This window comes from Crocodylus siamensis, chromosome 3 (assembly GCF_052110815.1).
Source record: "Crocodylus siamensis isolate JL-2025a chromosome 3, ASM5211081v1, whole genome shotgun sequence".
NCBI lineage: Eukaryota > Metazoa > Chordata > Crocodylia > Crocodylidae > Crocodylus > Crocodylus siamensis.
Window position 1 is genome coordinate 258,518,125 of NC_143397.1, and position 16,986 is coordinate 258,535,110.

The 16,986-nt window shown below is 55.6% G+C and overlaps 1 protein-coding gene and 1 long non-coding RNA gene across 2 annotated transcripts; both read right to left on the bottom strand.

The window, feature by feature from the left end:
• Nucleotides 1-2,954: 2,954 nt before the first annotated feature.
• On the bottom strand, nucleotides 2,955-7,615 carry MAFA (MAF bZIP transcription factor A). Its single transcript, XM_090040764.1, has one exon. The coding sequence runs from the start codon at nucleotides 7,312-7,314 to the stop codon at nucleotides 6,442-6,444; it is 873 nt and encodes a 290-aa protein (XP_089896890.1). The 5' UTR covers nucleotides 7,315-7,615; the 3' UTR covers nucleotides 2,955-6,441.
• On the bottom strand, nucleotides 2,955-12,614 carry LOC149869707 (uncharacterized). Its single transcript, XR_016441510.1, has 3 exons — nucleotides 9,487-12,614; nucleotides 9,197-9,386; nucleotides 2,955-5,604 (listed from the first exon to the last, which is right to left on the bottom strand). It is a non-coding gene; the product is annotated as an uncharacterized LOC149869707 (long non-coding RNA).
• Nucleotides 12,615-16,986: the final 4,372 nt, after the last annotated feature.

Genomic DNA, 16,986 nt, shown 5'->3' on the forward strand with positions numbered 1-16,986 from the left:
GCGATGGAGCGAGCGAGCACAGAGGAAATCAGTCTGGATGCGTTAGAGCTCTCCGGCTGGAGAGGGGGGAAAAAAAAAAATCCCCGAGCTCCCAGTCCTTGAGCCTGATGGGAAAGCATCCAGCCCCATACTGCTCAGCAATAAATCCCTCCAGCATGCAGACAGGACAGCGAGTGCCATGAGTTATGTAACTGCCCCTCCTCCGCAGCTCGACGTGGCCCCACATTCACCGTAACACACCGCAGCAGGCAGCGTTCAACCCTGGGAATGAAACATGGACTCGGTCCAACTGGAGCATGGCTATGAAGGTCTGTGGGGTGCATACCCCCAAACTCTAGCATCGAGTCACGTCCCTATACATGCCGGGTGTGCACGAACCTGGACACCCGGTATGAAGAGACGGGAAGAAACCTCAATGTTCAGAGCCTGCTTTCCAAACCAGGGCCCAGGCCCCCTACACAAATTAGTGCTCATCGCTCTCGCGTTGCCCACAACTGGGAATCAAACAATTCACTTCACTTCCCCACCACCACCACGCCACTGGACGGTCCCTGGGTCCAGCGCAGCATGCTACGGTTTGAGCTGGCCACAGAGAAATATCGCTTACCAGCCAAGTGATGTCTGCCTGAACGGCCACTGCTTTCTGCCCCAAAGGGGCACTACACCGTGCCCAGCAGAGCATGTTACCTTCACTCAATAGCATCTCGCAACCTGGTTCATGGGACCCTATTTAAAAGCCTGGATTGGAACGGCAAAACCAAGGCACAACATCTTTTCTATACATGTGCACAAGCAGAGATGAATGCATACACATGCACACATGGCACGACACGAGCCATACAGAGCAGCGGTGTTAAAACTCGATCAGGTCATGAACCCCCTTGCAAAGCTTGCTATACTGCTGCGTGCTCCTGGGAGTCCACATCAGGGAGGAGAATTAAAAAAAAAATATAATAATAATAATAATAATATTGAATGCTTCACGCCCCTACAACCCTGCTGCAGTCTCTCCAATACCCGAAGTGAAAACGGCAAGGAAGATCCCCCTTCACGCCCCTTGCCCTCCATTTCTATTCCCCCTTGCCTGTGGCCTGCGTGCTCCTTCCTTCCAGCACGCCGTGCGCCCTCTCGGAGTCCGGCACAAACCCCAGTTTGAGCAATGCCAAAATAAAGGGGAGACGCCAGGCAAGGAGCTACCCCCAACCCCACCAAAAGGGATGGCATTAAAGCAGGTAGAAAAGCCTCTTTTCCAGATGCACACGGTTGGTTTTCTGCTCCAGGTGCCACACAGGGTTATTAGCAATCACTCTCCCAAAGAGCTATTGCTTGGGGTTCAACGGTATCGCAGCAAGGTGGTGGGAGAGAGCCTGCCCGAGCAAAACCCCTTCCCCTCACCGGCCCTGCTCTCCCCTCCTTATTTAATAACAGCTTTGCCATTGTGGGTAGGAGCTGCTTTCCAAAAGAAAAATGCCAAGGTCAGGTCGTGTGTGGGCAGATGCCCAGGAAGGAAGATTGGGGGGCTTTCACCGGAGATAAATGGCTGCAGGGGCTGAGGCGAGGTGTGCAGGAGCATAATGAAATGGGGAGCTGGAGCTGAACCCTGGAAGGACTCCGGGCATCGGATTCGAAAACGGACTAGCCTACGCCCCTACCTCCCCGTCGGAGGGATGCCCGGTCACAGATCTGAGGAAGGAAAAAAAAAAAATTCAGGCTGCACAAGCTGCTACACATCGAAAAATGTAATGGATCCAGCAAAGGGATACGCAGACAAAGCCTGGAGGATAGATAGACTCGTTCCTCCCCTACCGGGGTCCTTCACACCCACCCTGCCAATCTTTCATGCTAGGTAGAGACTCTAAAAGGAGTGTATCTAGCACCAAACCAGGGGCCGCTCTGGGCCGGATCCTGAATATTAAAGGCCTCTGGACCTGTTCTTTGGGCTGGTACCTGGGGACAGGACGAGGGGCGCTTCAGGGTGTTGTTGCAGGATGAGACCTTGTCCAAGCCCTGCACGAGTTTCCCAAAGGGATGGAGTGGGGCTCTAGAAATTCGGCTGGACACAAGCGGTCAGGTTAAGAGAACAAGTGGACAGTGGGCCCAAACCTGCCCTGGGCGAGGGAGTGACCCAGACAAGCGGACGCGTCCTCGCTATCTGCTCCTCGCCGGGCTCACGCAGACGGGAGCATCCTGCTCCTCATGCGCCAGCAGGGCCCCGCTCGCCCAGTGCTGCAATAGCTGCCATCTTCCCTCCCTTTGAATAAAACCAAAAGAGGTGAGGCCGAAGGGGATCTCCTCAAATGCCGAGCATCAACATCCACCCTCCGCCAGCAAGAAGCAGCCACGGTGCGGCCCCCAGGAGCGGCTTTCCACCTCCGAGTGGCACCACGACACGCGGACTCTGCCTAAGCCCACCGCAGCTATCCCAGGGCCAGCCTGCCAGCTCGGACCTGCAAAGCAAAAGCAGCACACGGGCTAAAGTGGCCCGAGAAGCCGAGGGAGAAGGCAAAATAATAATAAAAATAAATCAGCCTCTAGAAAAGGAACAGAAAATGGGTTGGGTTCCGCAATTTTTGTGGGAAGGTGGGGGAGGTTGCATTGGAGTTCCCTTCCAACCAAGCCATCTCATGGAGTTGCAAAACAATACTCCAAATCCCTCAAAATGTTCCAGCATTCATTTAGGGAGAAAAGCAAGGAAAAAAAAAAAGTGGAAATCTGTTATTTGTAGTAGGGATTGCAACTGGCACCAAAAGATTTTCCTGCAAGGTATTAGACCCATAAGGATGTTTCTGCAAACAAATAAAATCACAGCCATCCTACTTCTGCCCTCTCCGGATGCACAGGAAACAATTTAGAAGTCATTCCCTATCGCTGCTTCTTTTTTTTTTTAAATGGCCTTTAAGCACTAGTTTGGTTTGGGGATTTTTATTTTAATTAAAAAAACTCTTAACACAGTATCCAAAAGGGGAAATAAAACCATTTATTACCATTTAAAATAAAAGTCAATGGACTACACTTTTGATTTGGTTACAAAACAGACACAGCATTAAAAGCTATTCATGAGAGCACTCATTTGGTGTGGAAATAATTCCTTATTTAAAAAGAAAACGATTTCTCTGATATGTGCGGGGGTGGTGGGGGGGAGTCTCACTTTGAATCAAATCCCTTAGAATTGTAAGTCTCAATACTGTAAAAACAAACAAACAAAAATACAATGAAGCTGTAATTAACCCATTGAAAATAAAATACTCAAATAATTAGGTCCCTCTCTTCCTTAAGGAAAAAAAATAAGGAAAAATTAATTTATTTTTTTTAAAACATTTTCCATCTACAGCATGATTCCCATAAAAGAGAATAAAACCACAACTTAATTCCAAAAAACTTTCACTTATAAATTTAAATATTGTGCAATGGGGGGGAAAACCAAGCTAATAAATTGTGAAAGGCATTTAAAAGCCAGATCGGTGGAGGGTCTAACTCTACAATGCAGAAGCATTAAAAACAGCACTAAAATGTTCACAGATTTTTCTTCCCAAGAGATGAAAACTTTGGAAAGAAACGAGGAGTGTCAACACACCTCTGTCATCATTTACTATCTATCTCGCCGTTTTAATCGCTTCCAACCCCGTTGAAACGAGTCCTGGTTCAAGTAGGAAGCCAAGCAGAAGACGGGAAAACTGAAAGCAAACGCAGCTTCCGAAGTGGACAAAATGTGCATGTGTTTCTTTACAATGGTGTTATTTTTTTATTCCCCATTTCCCAGTCTTGCCAATTTTCTGATCTTTTTATTTTTTAAATGGTAAAAAAAAAAGTGCCTTTCATCTTGATCCTCCCAAAATAAAGTTCAAATAACCTTCTGTCTACGTGGTTGTTCTGAGGGTTGCCGTTACGCATTTCCCTGCTCTGGTTTTTCAACTCAAAACACATTTGAACGAATTGAATCCACTGGATTTTGCTGAACAAAGCACTGCAAAGAAGCGGGTGCTCCTCATGTCTCCTCCAGAACAGGGACCCACCCGCCAGGCCATCGCTGCCTGCAAATGCCAAGGCATCCGGGGGGGTGGGGAAGGGGGTTATTTTGTTTTGTCGTCTGTTCGTAGCAAAGGAAAAGCTCGACTGAATTTTACATGGATGCCTGAACACGAAAGAAAAACGACTCCCAAAAAACAAACACAAAATTATACATGTAGGGGTTTTTGAGGTTGCAAAAAAATTGCCTATGTGGCTCAAGAGCAGTTTGTATTTAAAAAAAAAAAACAAAAAAAAACCCAACACAACAAAAAACTGAACTGATGCTCTACATGAACATGTTTTATCCTGAGGCAATGGGATTAAAATCATCAGAAACTGAAACAACAGGTCATCAAAAAATGCTTTGACAAAGCTCCTAAAATGCACCAGCTTCCAAAGTCCACAATTTGGTTTAGACCTTTCTACCTCCCCTAAGATTTTTTTTTAAATAAGCAACTTGTTAAAAAAAACAAAAAACCCAGCTTCTAGTTACAGATTTCCTTTTCCACTCCACATGAAGCAGAATCACAAGATTGCTGCTTTTCTTTCTTTTGCAAGAAATAATGTGCATTTTCAGGGTCCCCCCCCCCAATCTCTTTTAAATCAAAGTTAAAATAACATTTTGTCTCCCAAGGGTTAATAAATAAATCTGGTGCATAGTGATATAGCAGCCAACTGTTTGCAGTCCATATATTATTATATTGCCTTTCTGGTCATCTTAGAATGTTAACTTTTTTCCCCCCAATATTTTTAAGAGCACAGATAATTTTAAATCTCTATAAAACAACAGTATTACTTAATCCAATTGATTCCTGTATATAGTGCATTCGGCTTTATCAACATCATTAAATTAATTCTTATATTATTTGCATGCTATTACATACAAACTTTCATTAAGACTTGTGTTTATTTATTTTTTTAAGATTTTTTTTTCCTTAAATCACCAAGCAAAATATAGGCTCAGAAAAAAAGGCAAAAAACTAACTAAATTCTACATATGTACAAGTGGACACCTTGAAATAAGTTAAGTCTGGCTCAGGTTTCCTTTTTTTTAAAAAACGAAACAAAAAAACAAAACAACAAACCCAACAACTTTAACAACAAGAATATTAATAAGAAAAAGGAGGGAGATAAAAAGCAGGTAAACTCAACCCTTTTTGTAGTCTGAAGTCCCAAGACACATCCCAGTCCCGCGTGTGTGTGTTTTGCTGCACTGCTCCAGCGAGAGAGAAAACGTCACTTTGCAAACATTTGTTTAAGACTATTCGTTTTTGTTTAAGACGCACCCCAGAAGTGCTGCAAACAGAAAACTGAACGCTCAGGAATGGGGGAAAGGAAAAAAAGAAAAACTAACTTTACAAAGGAAAAAACCCAGGATCATGCTTTTTTTTCTTCATCTGTTCTAGTACAAAAGAAAAAGGGGGGGGGCGATTATTGAAATACCATACATGTCCTGCATGCAGGATTGCTTAAAAAGTCTTCTAAGAACCACAGGTAACAGCTGCTCGGCACGGCTCCTCGGAGGCTGCTTTCTTGGGGCGAAGGGCGATACAGGAAGATTTCACCACGGGCTTTTTCTTTCCTCCCCACGAGACGCTGCGTGTCACCCAGTTTCCAGGAGAACAAAAAAAAAAATAAAGTAAGAAGTCAGAGGTTTGCTATTATCATCATTAATCTTTTTTGTTTGTGTGTTTTTTCGTATTGCTTCAAGTCTTTCAAGTCAGCGGTGTCCTTTCTTCCCCCCCCCAGCATCCGAAGCGTCGTCTGGCTTCCCTCCTCCCCGCTGCTTTCTAAAGTTCGGGGGGGTCACGTTAAGACTCAGGAGTGCGTGTGCGTGCCTGGCTGCTTGTCCTTGGCCAAAGCCAGGTCTGGGGAGGTACAAAGTTCTGTTGCATCAGGGGCGGCTGCAGAGGGGAGGTAAAAATGCTCCTTTTCTTGGCTTTTTTGGATGGGAAAGGACCCCCCGCCCCAATCCCAAATAAAAGACAAGCTTGCAAAAGAGTCCAGCCTGGATGTGCCTGGAAGTCTGTGCCACCAGGCTGGGGTGGAAGCCTTCCTTGCCTGCGTGTCTGGGGCGGCAGCCTTCTCTGCCTGGGGGCTGGATCTCACAGGACCCTCCTCGAGAAGCAGGGCTGGAAGAGACCTCCAGAGGCCACATCTGGTCCAACCCCCTGCCCCGAAGCAGGATCAGCCCCGTGGAAACCACCCGTCGCTGGCGTCCGTCTAGTCCGGTCCCCTGCCTGACCCATACACTGCGTCCATCCAGTCCCGAGGCAGGATCAGCCCCGTCCGAGCCATCCCAGACAGCCCATCGCTCGTGTCCATCCCGGTCTGGCGGCTGGGGGGAAGCCGAGAGGGAGACAGCGCCAGGGATCTATGTACAGGGGATGAAGGGCGGGTGGGGAAGAGCCTCGCCCCCGGCGCAGGGGAGCCTCACATGAAGAAGTCGGCGGAGGTTTTCCCCGGGGCAGCAGCGGGCGAGGGCTCGCGGGGGAAGGCGCGGCCGGCCAGCTTCTCGTACTTCTCCTTGTAGAGGTCCCTCTCCTTGGCCAGGCGGGCGATCTCCTGCTTGAGCTGCTCCACCTGGCCCTGGAGCTGGCACTTCTCGTTCTCCAGGATGTGCCGCTGCTGCACCCGCTTGTAGCGGCAGGACTGGGCGTAGCCGCGGTTCTTCAGCGTGCGCCGCTTCTGCTTGAGGCGGATCACCTCCTCCTTGGAGAAGCCGCGCAGCTGCCGGTTCAGCTCCCGCACCGACATGCTCACCAGCTGGTCGTCCGAGAAGCGGTCCTCCAGCCGCAGGTGGTGCGCGTGGTGGTGGTGGTGCGCGTGGTGGTGGTGCCCCGAGGGCGGCATCTCCTCGGCCCCGAAGGCCTGCGCCCGGAAGCCCTCGTAGCCCGGCTGGTGGTGGTGGTGGTGGTGGTGGTGGTGCGGGGCGCCGATGAGCGCCTCCACGGCATCCTCCGGGGTCAGGTTGAGCGCCTCGGGGTTCAGGTGATGCTGGTAGTTGGACATCCAGTACAGGTCCTCCAGCTGGGGCTTGCTGGCGGGCGCGCCGGCCCCGCCGGGAGCCACCCCCGCCTGCCCGCCGGGGCTGGGGGCGCAGAAGCTGGGCGAGGAAGGCACGGAGGAGCAGGGCGTGCTGATGGGCGTGGAGGACAGCGAGCCGGGCGGCAGGCGGTGGCAGAAGCGCTCGGCCTCGGGCGGCTCCTTCTTCACCTCGAACTTCATCAGGTCGAAGTCGTTGACATACTCGATGGCCAGGGGGCTGGTGGGCAGCTCCGCGCTCATGGCCAGCTCGGAGGCCATCTCAGTCCATAGGAAAAGCAGAGAGAGAGACGAGCAAGGCGCCGCAAAGCCGGGGGCCTCCCCCCTCTCCTCGCGAGCACCCCCGGACGCCGCCGGCCGGCCGGCCGGGGAGGGGGGAGCCGGGCAACTTCTCCCGGCCCAACGTCCCGCCGGGCCGCGCCCGCGCCCGCGCCCGGGACAGACGCGGCGTCGCTGAGGAGACAAGCGGGCGCGCGGCCGCGGGGCAAAGCGGCGCCAAATAATCAAGGACGGGGGCAAAAAAAACGAGCGGCCCGACCCGACCCGGCCGGGGCAGAGTCGCACTCACAGCGCCCGGACGGCTCCTGCCTCCGGCGCTGCGCGCTCCCGCCGAGCCCGGACCCGGCTCCCGCTCCCGCTCCGGCTCCCTCAGCGGCGGCGGCGGCTGCCTCCCGGCTGGTGCCGCTGAATGGAGCCGGCCCCTTTATACAGCCCGGCCCCGCCCGCCTGGGGGCGGGGCACCCGCCGCCCCGCCCCGTCCCCATGGCAACCCCGGGCCAACTGCCACTCTCCCGGGAACAGCTGAAAGGGGCGGGGCGGGGCGGGGGGAGGGCCCTCCCGTGGCCGCGCGGGGGAACGGCGCCGGGGCCGGGCCGGGCCGGGCCCGCCGGGGCGCAGCGCGCCGGCCGTGAGGCGCGGGGAGTAAAACTCCTCCCTGAGGAAGGCGCTGGCCCGGGCCGCCCAGAGCGGTGCGGGAGTCTCCATCCCTGGCGGTTTAAGCCCCGGGTGGACAAAGCCTTGGCTGAGGTGACGGAGTCGGGGCTGGCCCTGCCTGGAGCAGCGGGGTGGACCCGCTGCGACCCCCGGGGTCCTTGCCCCCCTTGTTTTCTAGGATTTAAGCGGCGCCCCTGGAGCGCGCCGGCCCAGGGGGCGACGATGGGGAGAGGTCTCCGTCCAGCCGTCGGGGCGGCTGGGAAGCGAGCGCGGGCGCGCCCCGGGCACCACGCCTGCTCCCTCCGGCCCGGCCGGCGGGCAGGTGTGCGGCCGGAGGCACGCGGGGCAGCTCGTGGGCCTGACGGCGCGCCTCGGCAGTACTTGCCCCTGCCACCTCATCCCAGCGCCCTGCCGCGCCGGATCCCCGGGCAGCCAGGTACGTGCGTGTCCGCCCAGCCGGCTCGCTCCTGCAGAGGCTGGGCAGCACAGCGGGCACGCTGGCGGGGCGCCGCGAGCAAACCGCTGCCCCGATGCCACGGCCCGCGCGCGCGTCTTAAACCAACTGCCCCAGCTGCAGATGCTAACACGGGGGCACGCGGCCCTTGCGCGGTACCCACGGGCTCCCTCCCCCGGGGCCATCCAACTCCTGGGGCGGATGGCGCAGCGGGGGGCTTTCGAGGCTGGTTAAAATGCGGGGGCCTGTGCGTTGAGCAGTGTGCAACTTTGGGAGGACAGCTTGGCTGAGGGAGAAGAAAATCCTCCCTCCAAAGGGAAGGGAAAGACCCAGAACCTGGCTTATTGATTTCAAATATCTGCAGTGTCAGATTTTGCATGAGTTAGAGCCTAACAATCCCTTCCACTCAAGAGCTCTTTGTCTCCCTGACAAGCCCCGGTCCCCAGGCCCGAGCCGACGCTGTTCCCTCCGGCGAGGCTGCGTGCGGTGAGGTCACCCGGGCAGCTGGCACCAGTACAGCAACCCCCAAATACCGGTGCCAAAAGGCCTCCGGAGTTGGCAGCGCTCCCACGGACAGAGATTTAATCAGGGGTGGAAAAGCCCGTCGTTTCACACACCTCGCCTGGGGCAGCCTGTACAGAAAGCAGGTGCGTGCCCAAGGTAGATACATTTCTACACGGATTCACCATTTTGTGCCCCTCTCAACCAGCCCCAGGAAAGAAGAATTTAGCCTTTTTAAAAAATTTTTGTACTCACCAGCAGAAAAGGCCCACAGCCAAGCCCGGATTACACTCCTTTATCCCAGCGTGAAGCCTCAGAAACCTCATCCTTGCTGGTCCAGGGAGAGCGGAAAGATCATTCGAGCCCTCTCCATGCTCCCGCCCTGCGAGCTGGGCAGCACGAGCGCAGAGACAAGCAGAAATGAGGAGCCGACGGGGCTCTTGACCTGCATGGGAGCGCGGGTGACAGAAACACGTCAGCGGCCGAACGACACAGGAGCTCTCGGGGATTTGATCTGAGAGTTTCTCCAATGCACGAGATCGTACCTGGAGCGAGAGCTGACCCCCGCGGCCCTGTAGAAAGATGGGCTGCACGGCGCATCGCTGCTGGAAGATACGAGGGTGCCTGGGCTGAATCTCATCTTTGCTCCCGGCTGCATCGGTGTCCAGGAGCCTGCAGAACAAAGCATCTGGCACGCTGGGAAGGAGCTGGCGGCTTCCCCCTGGAGACCTTCCCAGTACCATGGTTGTCCAACCTGGAGGGGCTCTGCCATGCCACGTGCTGCCGTGCCTCCAGAGGAGTGGCAAGAACAGGACACATGGAGAAGGATCAAGGGAATGGGCTTCTGCGCCCAGCTCTGCCTCCGAACAGCCATGTGACCCTGGGAAGTCACTTCACCTCGGCGCCTCAGTGTCCGCACCTGTGAAATGGGAGTAAAGACACTCTGTCACCTGGTAAAGTGCTTTGCGATGAACGTGTGGAAGAGCCCCAAAGTTATTCATATAAAAGGGTCTAAGCAAGCAACTGAAAAGGAGAGAAGGGATGAGAGAGGAGGACAACAAAGAGCGACTGCAGTAGAGGCATATAAAATAATGCACGGGAAGCGATAATTTGAGCAGTCCCGCTTACATTCCCACGTGACACAGACAAAGGGTTGGGTTTCCTGGAAGGCAGAGCGGATCCCAGGAGGGCTCACCCGGGGAACTCACTGCTGCAGGATATCACGGGGGGCCTCAGCTGAGCAGGATTCAGAGATGGACCAGAGAATTAGATGGGCCTTAAGTAGGTGCACAGGTCCATAAATGAGGATGAGAAAGAAGGGAGATAGGCAGGGTGCAAACCGGTGGGTAACCACGGAGAATCAGAAGAAACCTGCCTCTGCAGATGTCCGCTATAGCGTTTCTTTCATCTCCTCCCCGAGCGTCTGGGGCTGGCCATAGGCAGACAAGGAGGGCCGCTGCTTCGATGCCATCTTGCCAAGGCACCAGTGGACCCAGACACCAGAGCGCCCATCCCAGGTAGCATCTAACGAGGCAGCTGCCCCCATAACCAGGAAGGGCCTCCTTTCCAAACCCTCTCCAGCCCCTTCTTCTACCTGGAAAGCCCGGGCAGCAGCAACACGGTCACGAGCCATGCTGCTTAGAAATGAAGCGCACGCAAGCAAGCAGATCTGAACAAAACCAGGGCTCTCTGCAAGTCCCGCAGGAGGGAGCCCCCTTCTCTCCGCTGAGCGCCCCTGATGCCGGGCGAGACGCATGCAAAGTGACGGCTTGCAGCGCAGACAGGCTCCACGCAGCTCCTGCTGGCTCAGCAAAGCCGGGCGCTGCCTCTTGGCTCGGCTCGCCTGCAGGAAGCCTGCTTGCAGCCCCGGCCCGGGCTGCTCTGCTCTTCCCTGCTTTGGTGCTGGGAGTTTCTACCCATCACCCAGGCCAAAAGCAATCAGAGCAGATGTTCATAGTACCAGAGTAGTTCAACCCCTAAAAATTCAGCCCGACTGCTCCTGATAAGGCTGAAAGGGGGGTCTCAGGGATGGGCCTCGGTTTTCCAGAGTCCCTCTCTGGCTCTGAAACCATGTGAAGGGAGACAGCACTGGGCAGCGTGTCTCCATGCTGCTGCTGGTGGCTTGGTAGCCCAGCTACGATCCTCGCATGGGAAACGCTTGACCGGCTCGGTGTTGCATGGCCCAAGCGCTCCCCAAGCCCAGCTGCAAACTGTGCGGGCTTCCTTCCGCCGCTTGCTACGCCTCATGCCCAGCCAACCGTCTCGTCGCTCCGGCTTGGCGGTGCTTCTTTCTCTCCTTTGGCTCGGTGAGCTCCAGCCTAGTGCGCGGGCCCAGGGACGGGTGTGAACCTGGCGGCCTTGCTCCTTGAAGTCGTTCCTGGGGCAGGTCCGAAGCAGAGAGAGGAGCAGCTGTGGGGAGGATGCCGTCCGCCTGGTTTCTGCAGAGTCCCTTGTTCAGCGCTCGGTGAGAGCAACTCTGTCCAAGGTGTCATCCTTAGCGGGGCCAAGTGCTCAACACCCCTCCTCTGTGAATGCCTAGGCAGTGGATGGCCAAGCCGGGTTTCATATCTCACCATCGAGGCGCTGTAAGATATAACGGCAAGGGAGGGAAAGCAAAGAGGGTCAAATCCTCCACGTGCAAATCCCCTTTGTGCTCAGTAACCTCAGCGGGGAGGGACATTCACGCTGGCATCAGGAAAGCAGGATCTGGTCCAGGCAGGCTTTGTGTCCTCTTGCTGCAGACACCCCTCCTGCTATACTGGACAGCTAGCTTTTGCCTGAGCAGATCGGACGTGCATTTCCCCAGCCGGCTGCAGCCCTGCAGTCCCGACTCGGGAGCCCCGCCACCAGGTCGTAGCGATTTCCCTGCCGAGCAGGGGAAATCTCGCCCCCCAAAATAAAAAAAAGGTAACCTGCCAAGTGAATTGGGTTTACCTAGAAATCAGCAACTCCTTTACGATCCCAGAGCCTGAGCCCCCCCGCGAAGCTGGCCCGGGTGCTTCATTCCCAGCAAAGCCCTCGGCTCATAAAAATTAACCCTTTGTGAGCTATGGGCTGAGGACAAACCTCAGCTTCCCGGGGTGGGGGGAAGGGGTGTACAAGGTGGATAGAAGGCCCTGCCTCCCCTTGCCAGCCCTCAGGGCTGTCTGCTGAAGGCTCAACACGGCACAGGTGGGACCCCCAACTTGGCCGTGGCAGGACGAGCCAGGTGCCCTGCCACCTCGTGGCAGCTCAGCGCTGCGGCATCCTGCAGGGAGGGAAGCCGCTTTGTCTGTGCCGATCCCACCCTGCCCCGCTGGACACCATCCACTCCCTGCCTCCCAGAAACGCCTGGCCCGTCAGCAAACTCCCAGGGCCTGCCCCCATCGGCACGAGCACCACTGCGGGGTGCAAACATCCCTGCCAGCAGACCCGCTTTGCTGACCCATGTTTTAGGGAAAAGAAGTGCAAACACAAGCAAATCCAACAGCAGCCAGGATGCCCCAAGTCAGCCAGGGGAAAGGGATGCCGGCCTGCTCTGATCCTCCATCTCCAAGTGTGTTTGCCTCCACAGAGCCTGCCCCGAGTCACCACACCATGTGGGAGCAGCTGAAGATGTCTCCTCAGGACCGCCACGGGATGGACCGCAAGGGAACTCCAGCACAAACTCCTGGTCCATAACCTGGAAAAGCCCCAAGACACCCCATCTCACCTTCTCCGCAGGGATAGCTTTCTATCACGAAGCTAGGATCCAAAGGTTACGAATCTCTTCCCACGTGAACCTTTGTCCATCTGTCCTCTCTGGTGCCCAGCGCTGCCATGTCTGAGCACCTTGCAGGAACAAATACATGGAGGTGGGACCTAGTACCTCCCCAGGTGCCTGGAGGCAGAGGGATATATAGCAACATCCCTACCGTGCCCCCTTTACCCTGCAACACAACCACCCTCCTGGAGCCTTCTCATCAGTCACCAGAGCTGCAATGACCCCAGCAGATGGGGCCTGGGGGGGGTTCTCATTAGCAAGAATGGTGAAACAAAGGATAACGTCATCCGTGTGCCCCCATGGTATCCCATCAGCCCTGCTCGGCACTAGGTCACGCCAAGGACTCTGACCTTGTCTGCACAGGGAAGACAGCAGGCCGTAAGCAAGGATGTGAATGATGCCCAAGCCTGTTGCTCATTACCTTCTCCGTCTAGGCAAGCCGTCAGGCTCTTGACCCCCAGAGCAGCAGGGAGAAGGAGGCACATACAGTTTTTGCAAAGGACACGTTGGGTCAGTTTTGCAAGCAGCATGGTCCCAGGGTCCCCCAGGCAGCTTTGATGCCCATCCTGTTTGCGGCGCCACCACCAGTCACCAGGCTCCTCCGTGTCCAGCCAAGTACACAGGCTGGATAACGCGACCCCGGGGACACCGTGAGGTCCAAGGGGCACAGCAGAGGAGACGCAAGGGCACGCAGAATACCCTCTGCCCCCAACAGTGCCTGCCTCGGCCCACCCTAGTGCAGCGGTGAGAGCTGCCACCTCGGCCGAGGCACTGAGGATCGAGCCAATGACTTCATGAGCTAAAAGCAGGCGTCTCCAGAGTGAGCTGCAGTCAGGCTTGAGAGCCGGGAGCTATCCTAGACATGCATGGACCACGTGTGACCCCACGTATTCTGCATGGGGCGCCCGACGCCTGCAGACCAGGGGCCAACACCACCCCCATGCTCACCCATGTGCCCGCACAAATACCCCCAGCCCCTGCACCAGTGCGTGCATGCGAATTTCTGCATACCCGAACACACGCGTTGTACATGCCTGACCGTAGAGAACTCCTCCCTCATTGCTGGGGCATGGGGTCATCCCCTCCTGAACAGGGTCACACGCACAGCCCTTCCCGGCCTACAGTGCAACCGGGGTATGTCTACGTGGCACAATGGGAGACCTCGCCCCCCCCGAGTTCACTCAGGTACTGGGGGCAAGCACTGTTCTCCCCTGGACAGCACTGCTCCCACACGGTTAGACCCGAGCTTGCTTTTTTGGAGCCGGCTTGGGTAGTGCAGCGCTGGCCACCCAGCCGTGCCCTCTGACGTCTGCCTGGTGCCCACGAAAGCACACGGCGGATCCCGTCTCACGTCTCAGTAACAGAGCGGGCAGCGGCCCAACTCCCCGAAGCCCTGCTGCCTTCCACCGGAGATGGGGGTGTGGGGGCTGGTGCCTGCAAAGCAGAGCGCCCCTGCCCATCAGCCAGGGGAGAACATTAACCCTCTCCGGCTGGCGTTCTAGGCTCCTTTCCAGCCGCGCTCTCTCCCCCACACCCCCTCCCCTTCCTCCTGGGAGCGTTTTATCCTAAATTGTCTGTTTACAGGCTCTGACAGCTGTTGGAGAGCTCAGCCATTAGAGAGTGTAATTACTGCACTGCCAGCAGCGTCTGAGGGAGACCCTCAGCATGCCACCAGCTCTGCTCTTCATTAAAGGCACAGGTGCCCGGGCTGAGGCCGCCACCTCGCCCCCAGCGTGCGGGTGACAGGCATGCACCATCTCTTCCTTGGTGCATGCCTGGCCCTGGCCCTGCCGTGCTCCACGGGCTGCTCTCTACATGGGGGTGGCATCGGTCAGGACCTGGTGTCTTGATTTGTCCAGCCGGGTCTTTAAAACCTCCAAGGATGGAGAGTCCACCACCTCTCTGGGTAACCCGTTGCAGTGTTTTACTACCCTCCTCATGAGAAAATTCTTCCTCGATCCTTTTGGGGAGAAAAAGAAAAGCCTTGCTGCTTGGTTACTCCAGCAGCTGCTTTGCCAACACAGCCAGGAGAAGCCAGCAAGGACTGCTGAGGCCAGCAGAAAACCAGGCACTGGGCAACGTTTCCCAGTCGCCTTGGCGTGTGCTATGAAAATGGCTGCCACGTTCCACCCCAGAGGTGGCTGCATTTTAGGGCCAGAGAAGGCAATACGTGTAATTGTTCAGGTGGGAGACGCAGTTAGGGATTCTCTGATTTGAAGAACAGCTACCCAAATGTCATTCATTGCAGAAAGAGGTTGCTATTGGGGCTTACATTCCCCACTGAGCTCCGGTCATTAGTGGGAGACAGCTCTGTACACATGCCCAGAGCAGGCAGCTGTGACAGGACACTTAGACACACATTACCTAGCAAGCCCTGTCATCTGAACCACGCACCACAGAGAATTCGACCACTTCAGCAGTGAGGAAAAGCTGGCAAATAATGCACATCAGCAAGGAGTACCCCAGATACACCACCACGGAAGTGGCCCCAGGACCCCCTGCCCACAGGGAGTCCTTGCTTAACACCCCCTCAAGGCTTGCTTCTCTTTTGCGAAGTCCTAGGAGCTTTGCAGCTCCCTGGATCCCAACTGACTTGCAATAACTGACCTCTTCCTATTGGGAAGAGACCTTCGTTAAGGAGATCTGGAGCTCAGAGCAACATGGAGATGTTGCATGAGACCGTGCCCGCAGCACCGCAGATGCCATTCAATCCCAAGCACCAAAACCACCCATTCTCCCACCCTAACTCTTCAACATCAGGTCTGCCCAGGCCTCTTGGCACTGACCTGCAACCTCCCTTCAACTCCAGCGCCTGGCCCGCGGCCCTGGAGCCGGACTCTCAGCACATGTTGTCCAAAGTCTACAGGGAAGAATCACAGCTGATGCAAAAACCATGAACCCTGTAGGCATAAGGAAAACCTGCATTGCTGGGAATCCCTCTGCTTCACTGCATAACTTCTGCCTGGAGTCCTTCCCCCCCAAGCCTCCCTGCTAGAAATCAAGGGCGCCGCGAATCCAGTCCTTAAACTCCAAGAGCCGTCACAAATCTCACACCTTTCGTTCCAAGCATCATTCCCCGACCTGCATTGCTCGCGTCCACCAAGAGCACTGTCGACAGGCAACATGCATGCATGCACGTGCATCTCCCCGGGGACAGGAACAGAGGAGGAAAAAGCCCAAGCCCCCCAGTGGATGCCAGCCATGTCGCTCAGTGCCCGTCTGAAGGATATGTATGAAGTCACCAAGCCCTGGGTTAGCCAGAGGGTATCGGGGTGCAGACTCGCCCTGTTCTTCCGGAGGAACCCGATGGGTCCACAGCACAGAGGGGGCTCTGGCCTGTCCTGCACCCCTGCTCCTTGGGGAAGGAAGAGATGGGGCTGTTAAAGGAGCAGTGCTGCAGATAAACACGACTCACAGGGCAGCTGTGAACATGCAGCCGGAAGCTTTTGGGCTTCTGCTCCAGAGTGGACGCCTCGCTGCTTTTTCAACATCAGGTCCCAGCTTGCAGCAAAGCCAGCGAGCTCTGGCCCCTGCGGCAGTGCTCACCTGTGCTGCTGACGATGTGAACACTAAGGTGGGCTGGGGGACAGGCAGGCCCACTTGTCCATCACCTGGAGACATGTCAGGGGAGGGGAAAGGGGGTGTTCGTGCTCATGCAAGCACATTACCAGAGTGCCCCAGCCTGGAACCAGGCCAGGACCTGTGAACCACCTTTGCAAAAGTCCCTAGGTTTGAACCCAGCAGCCCCCCATGCAGACCGTCTCCAACCCCTTTGCTGTTGAAACATGACTACTTACAGCACAAAAACTTCCATGTTTCAGGGGTGTTGGTTGTAGTTGCATTGGTCTAAGGACATGGGCAGACAAGGGTCTTTGGGTAAATGTGATATCTTTTATTAGACCATCTAAATAGTTGATAAAAATTAGGTTTTTAGTTGGTCTAATAAAATATACTGCATTTTCCCAAAGAAATTTGCCTACCTACAGCATGATACGGCATCCTGATGCAGCTGGGGGCAGAGTCATTCACACCCAAGGCAAGGGCTTTGCAGCCTCACCAGCTTCCTGCCACCGACTCACTTAATAGCTCTGGTCAAGTCACTCCCCTGCCAACCTGCTGCCCACCCAAGCCACGGCAGCCCCCAGCCACCTAAACAGCCTCCATCCTCCATACTTGGGCCCCTCGAGCAGCCCCCTCCCCAGTCCCGCCAGGGTCCTGCTCCCCCCCAGCTGCCAGTGGATCCCAGCCAGTCCTTCAACATGCCTGGGTGACAAGACGTCCGGGTCAGGCCTATACCAGACAC

Excerpts from the sequence above, each read along its gene's own strand:
- MAFA (XM_090040764.1), bottom strand. The coding sequence starts at position 7,314 with ATGGCCTCCGAGCTGGCCATGAGCGCGGAGCTGCCCACCAGCCCCCTG.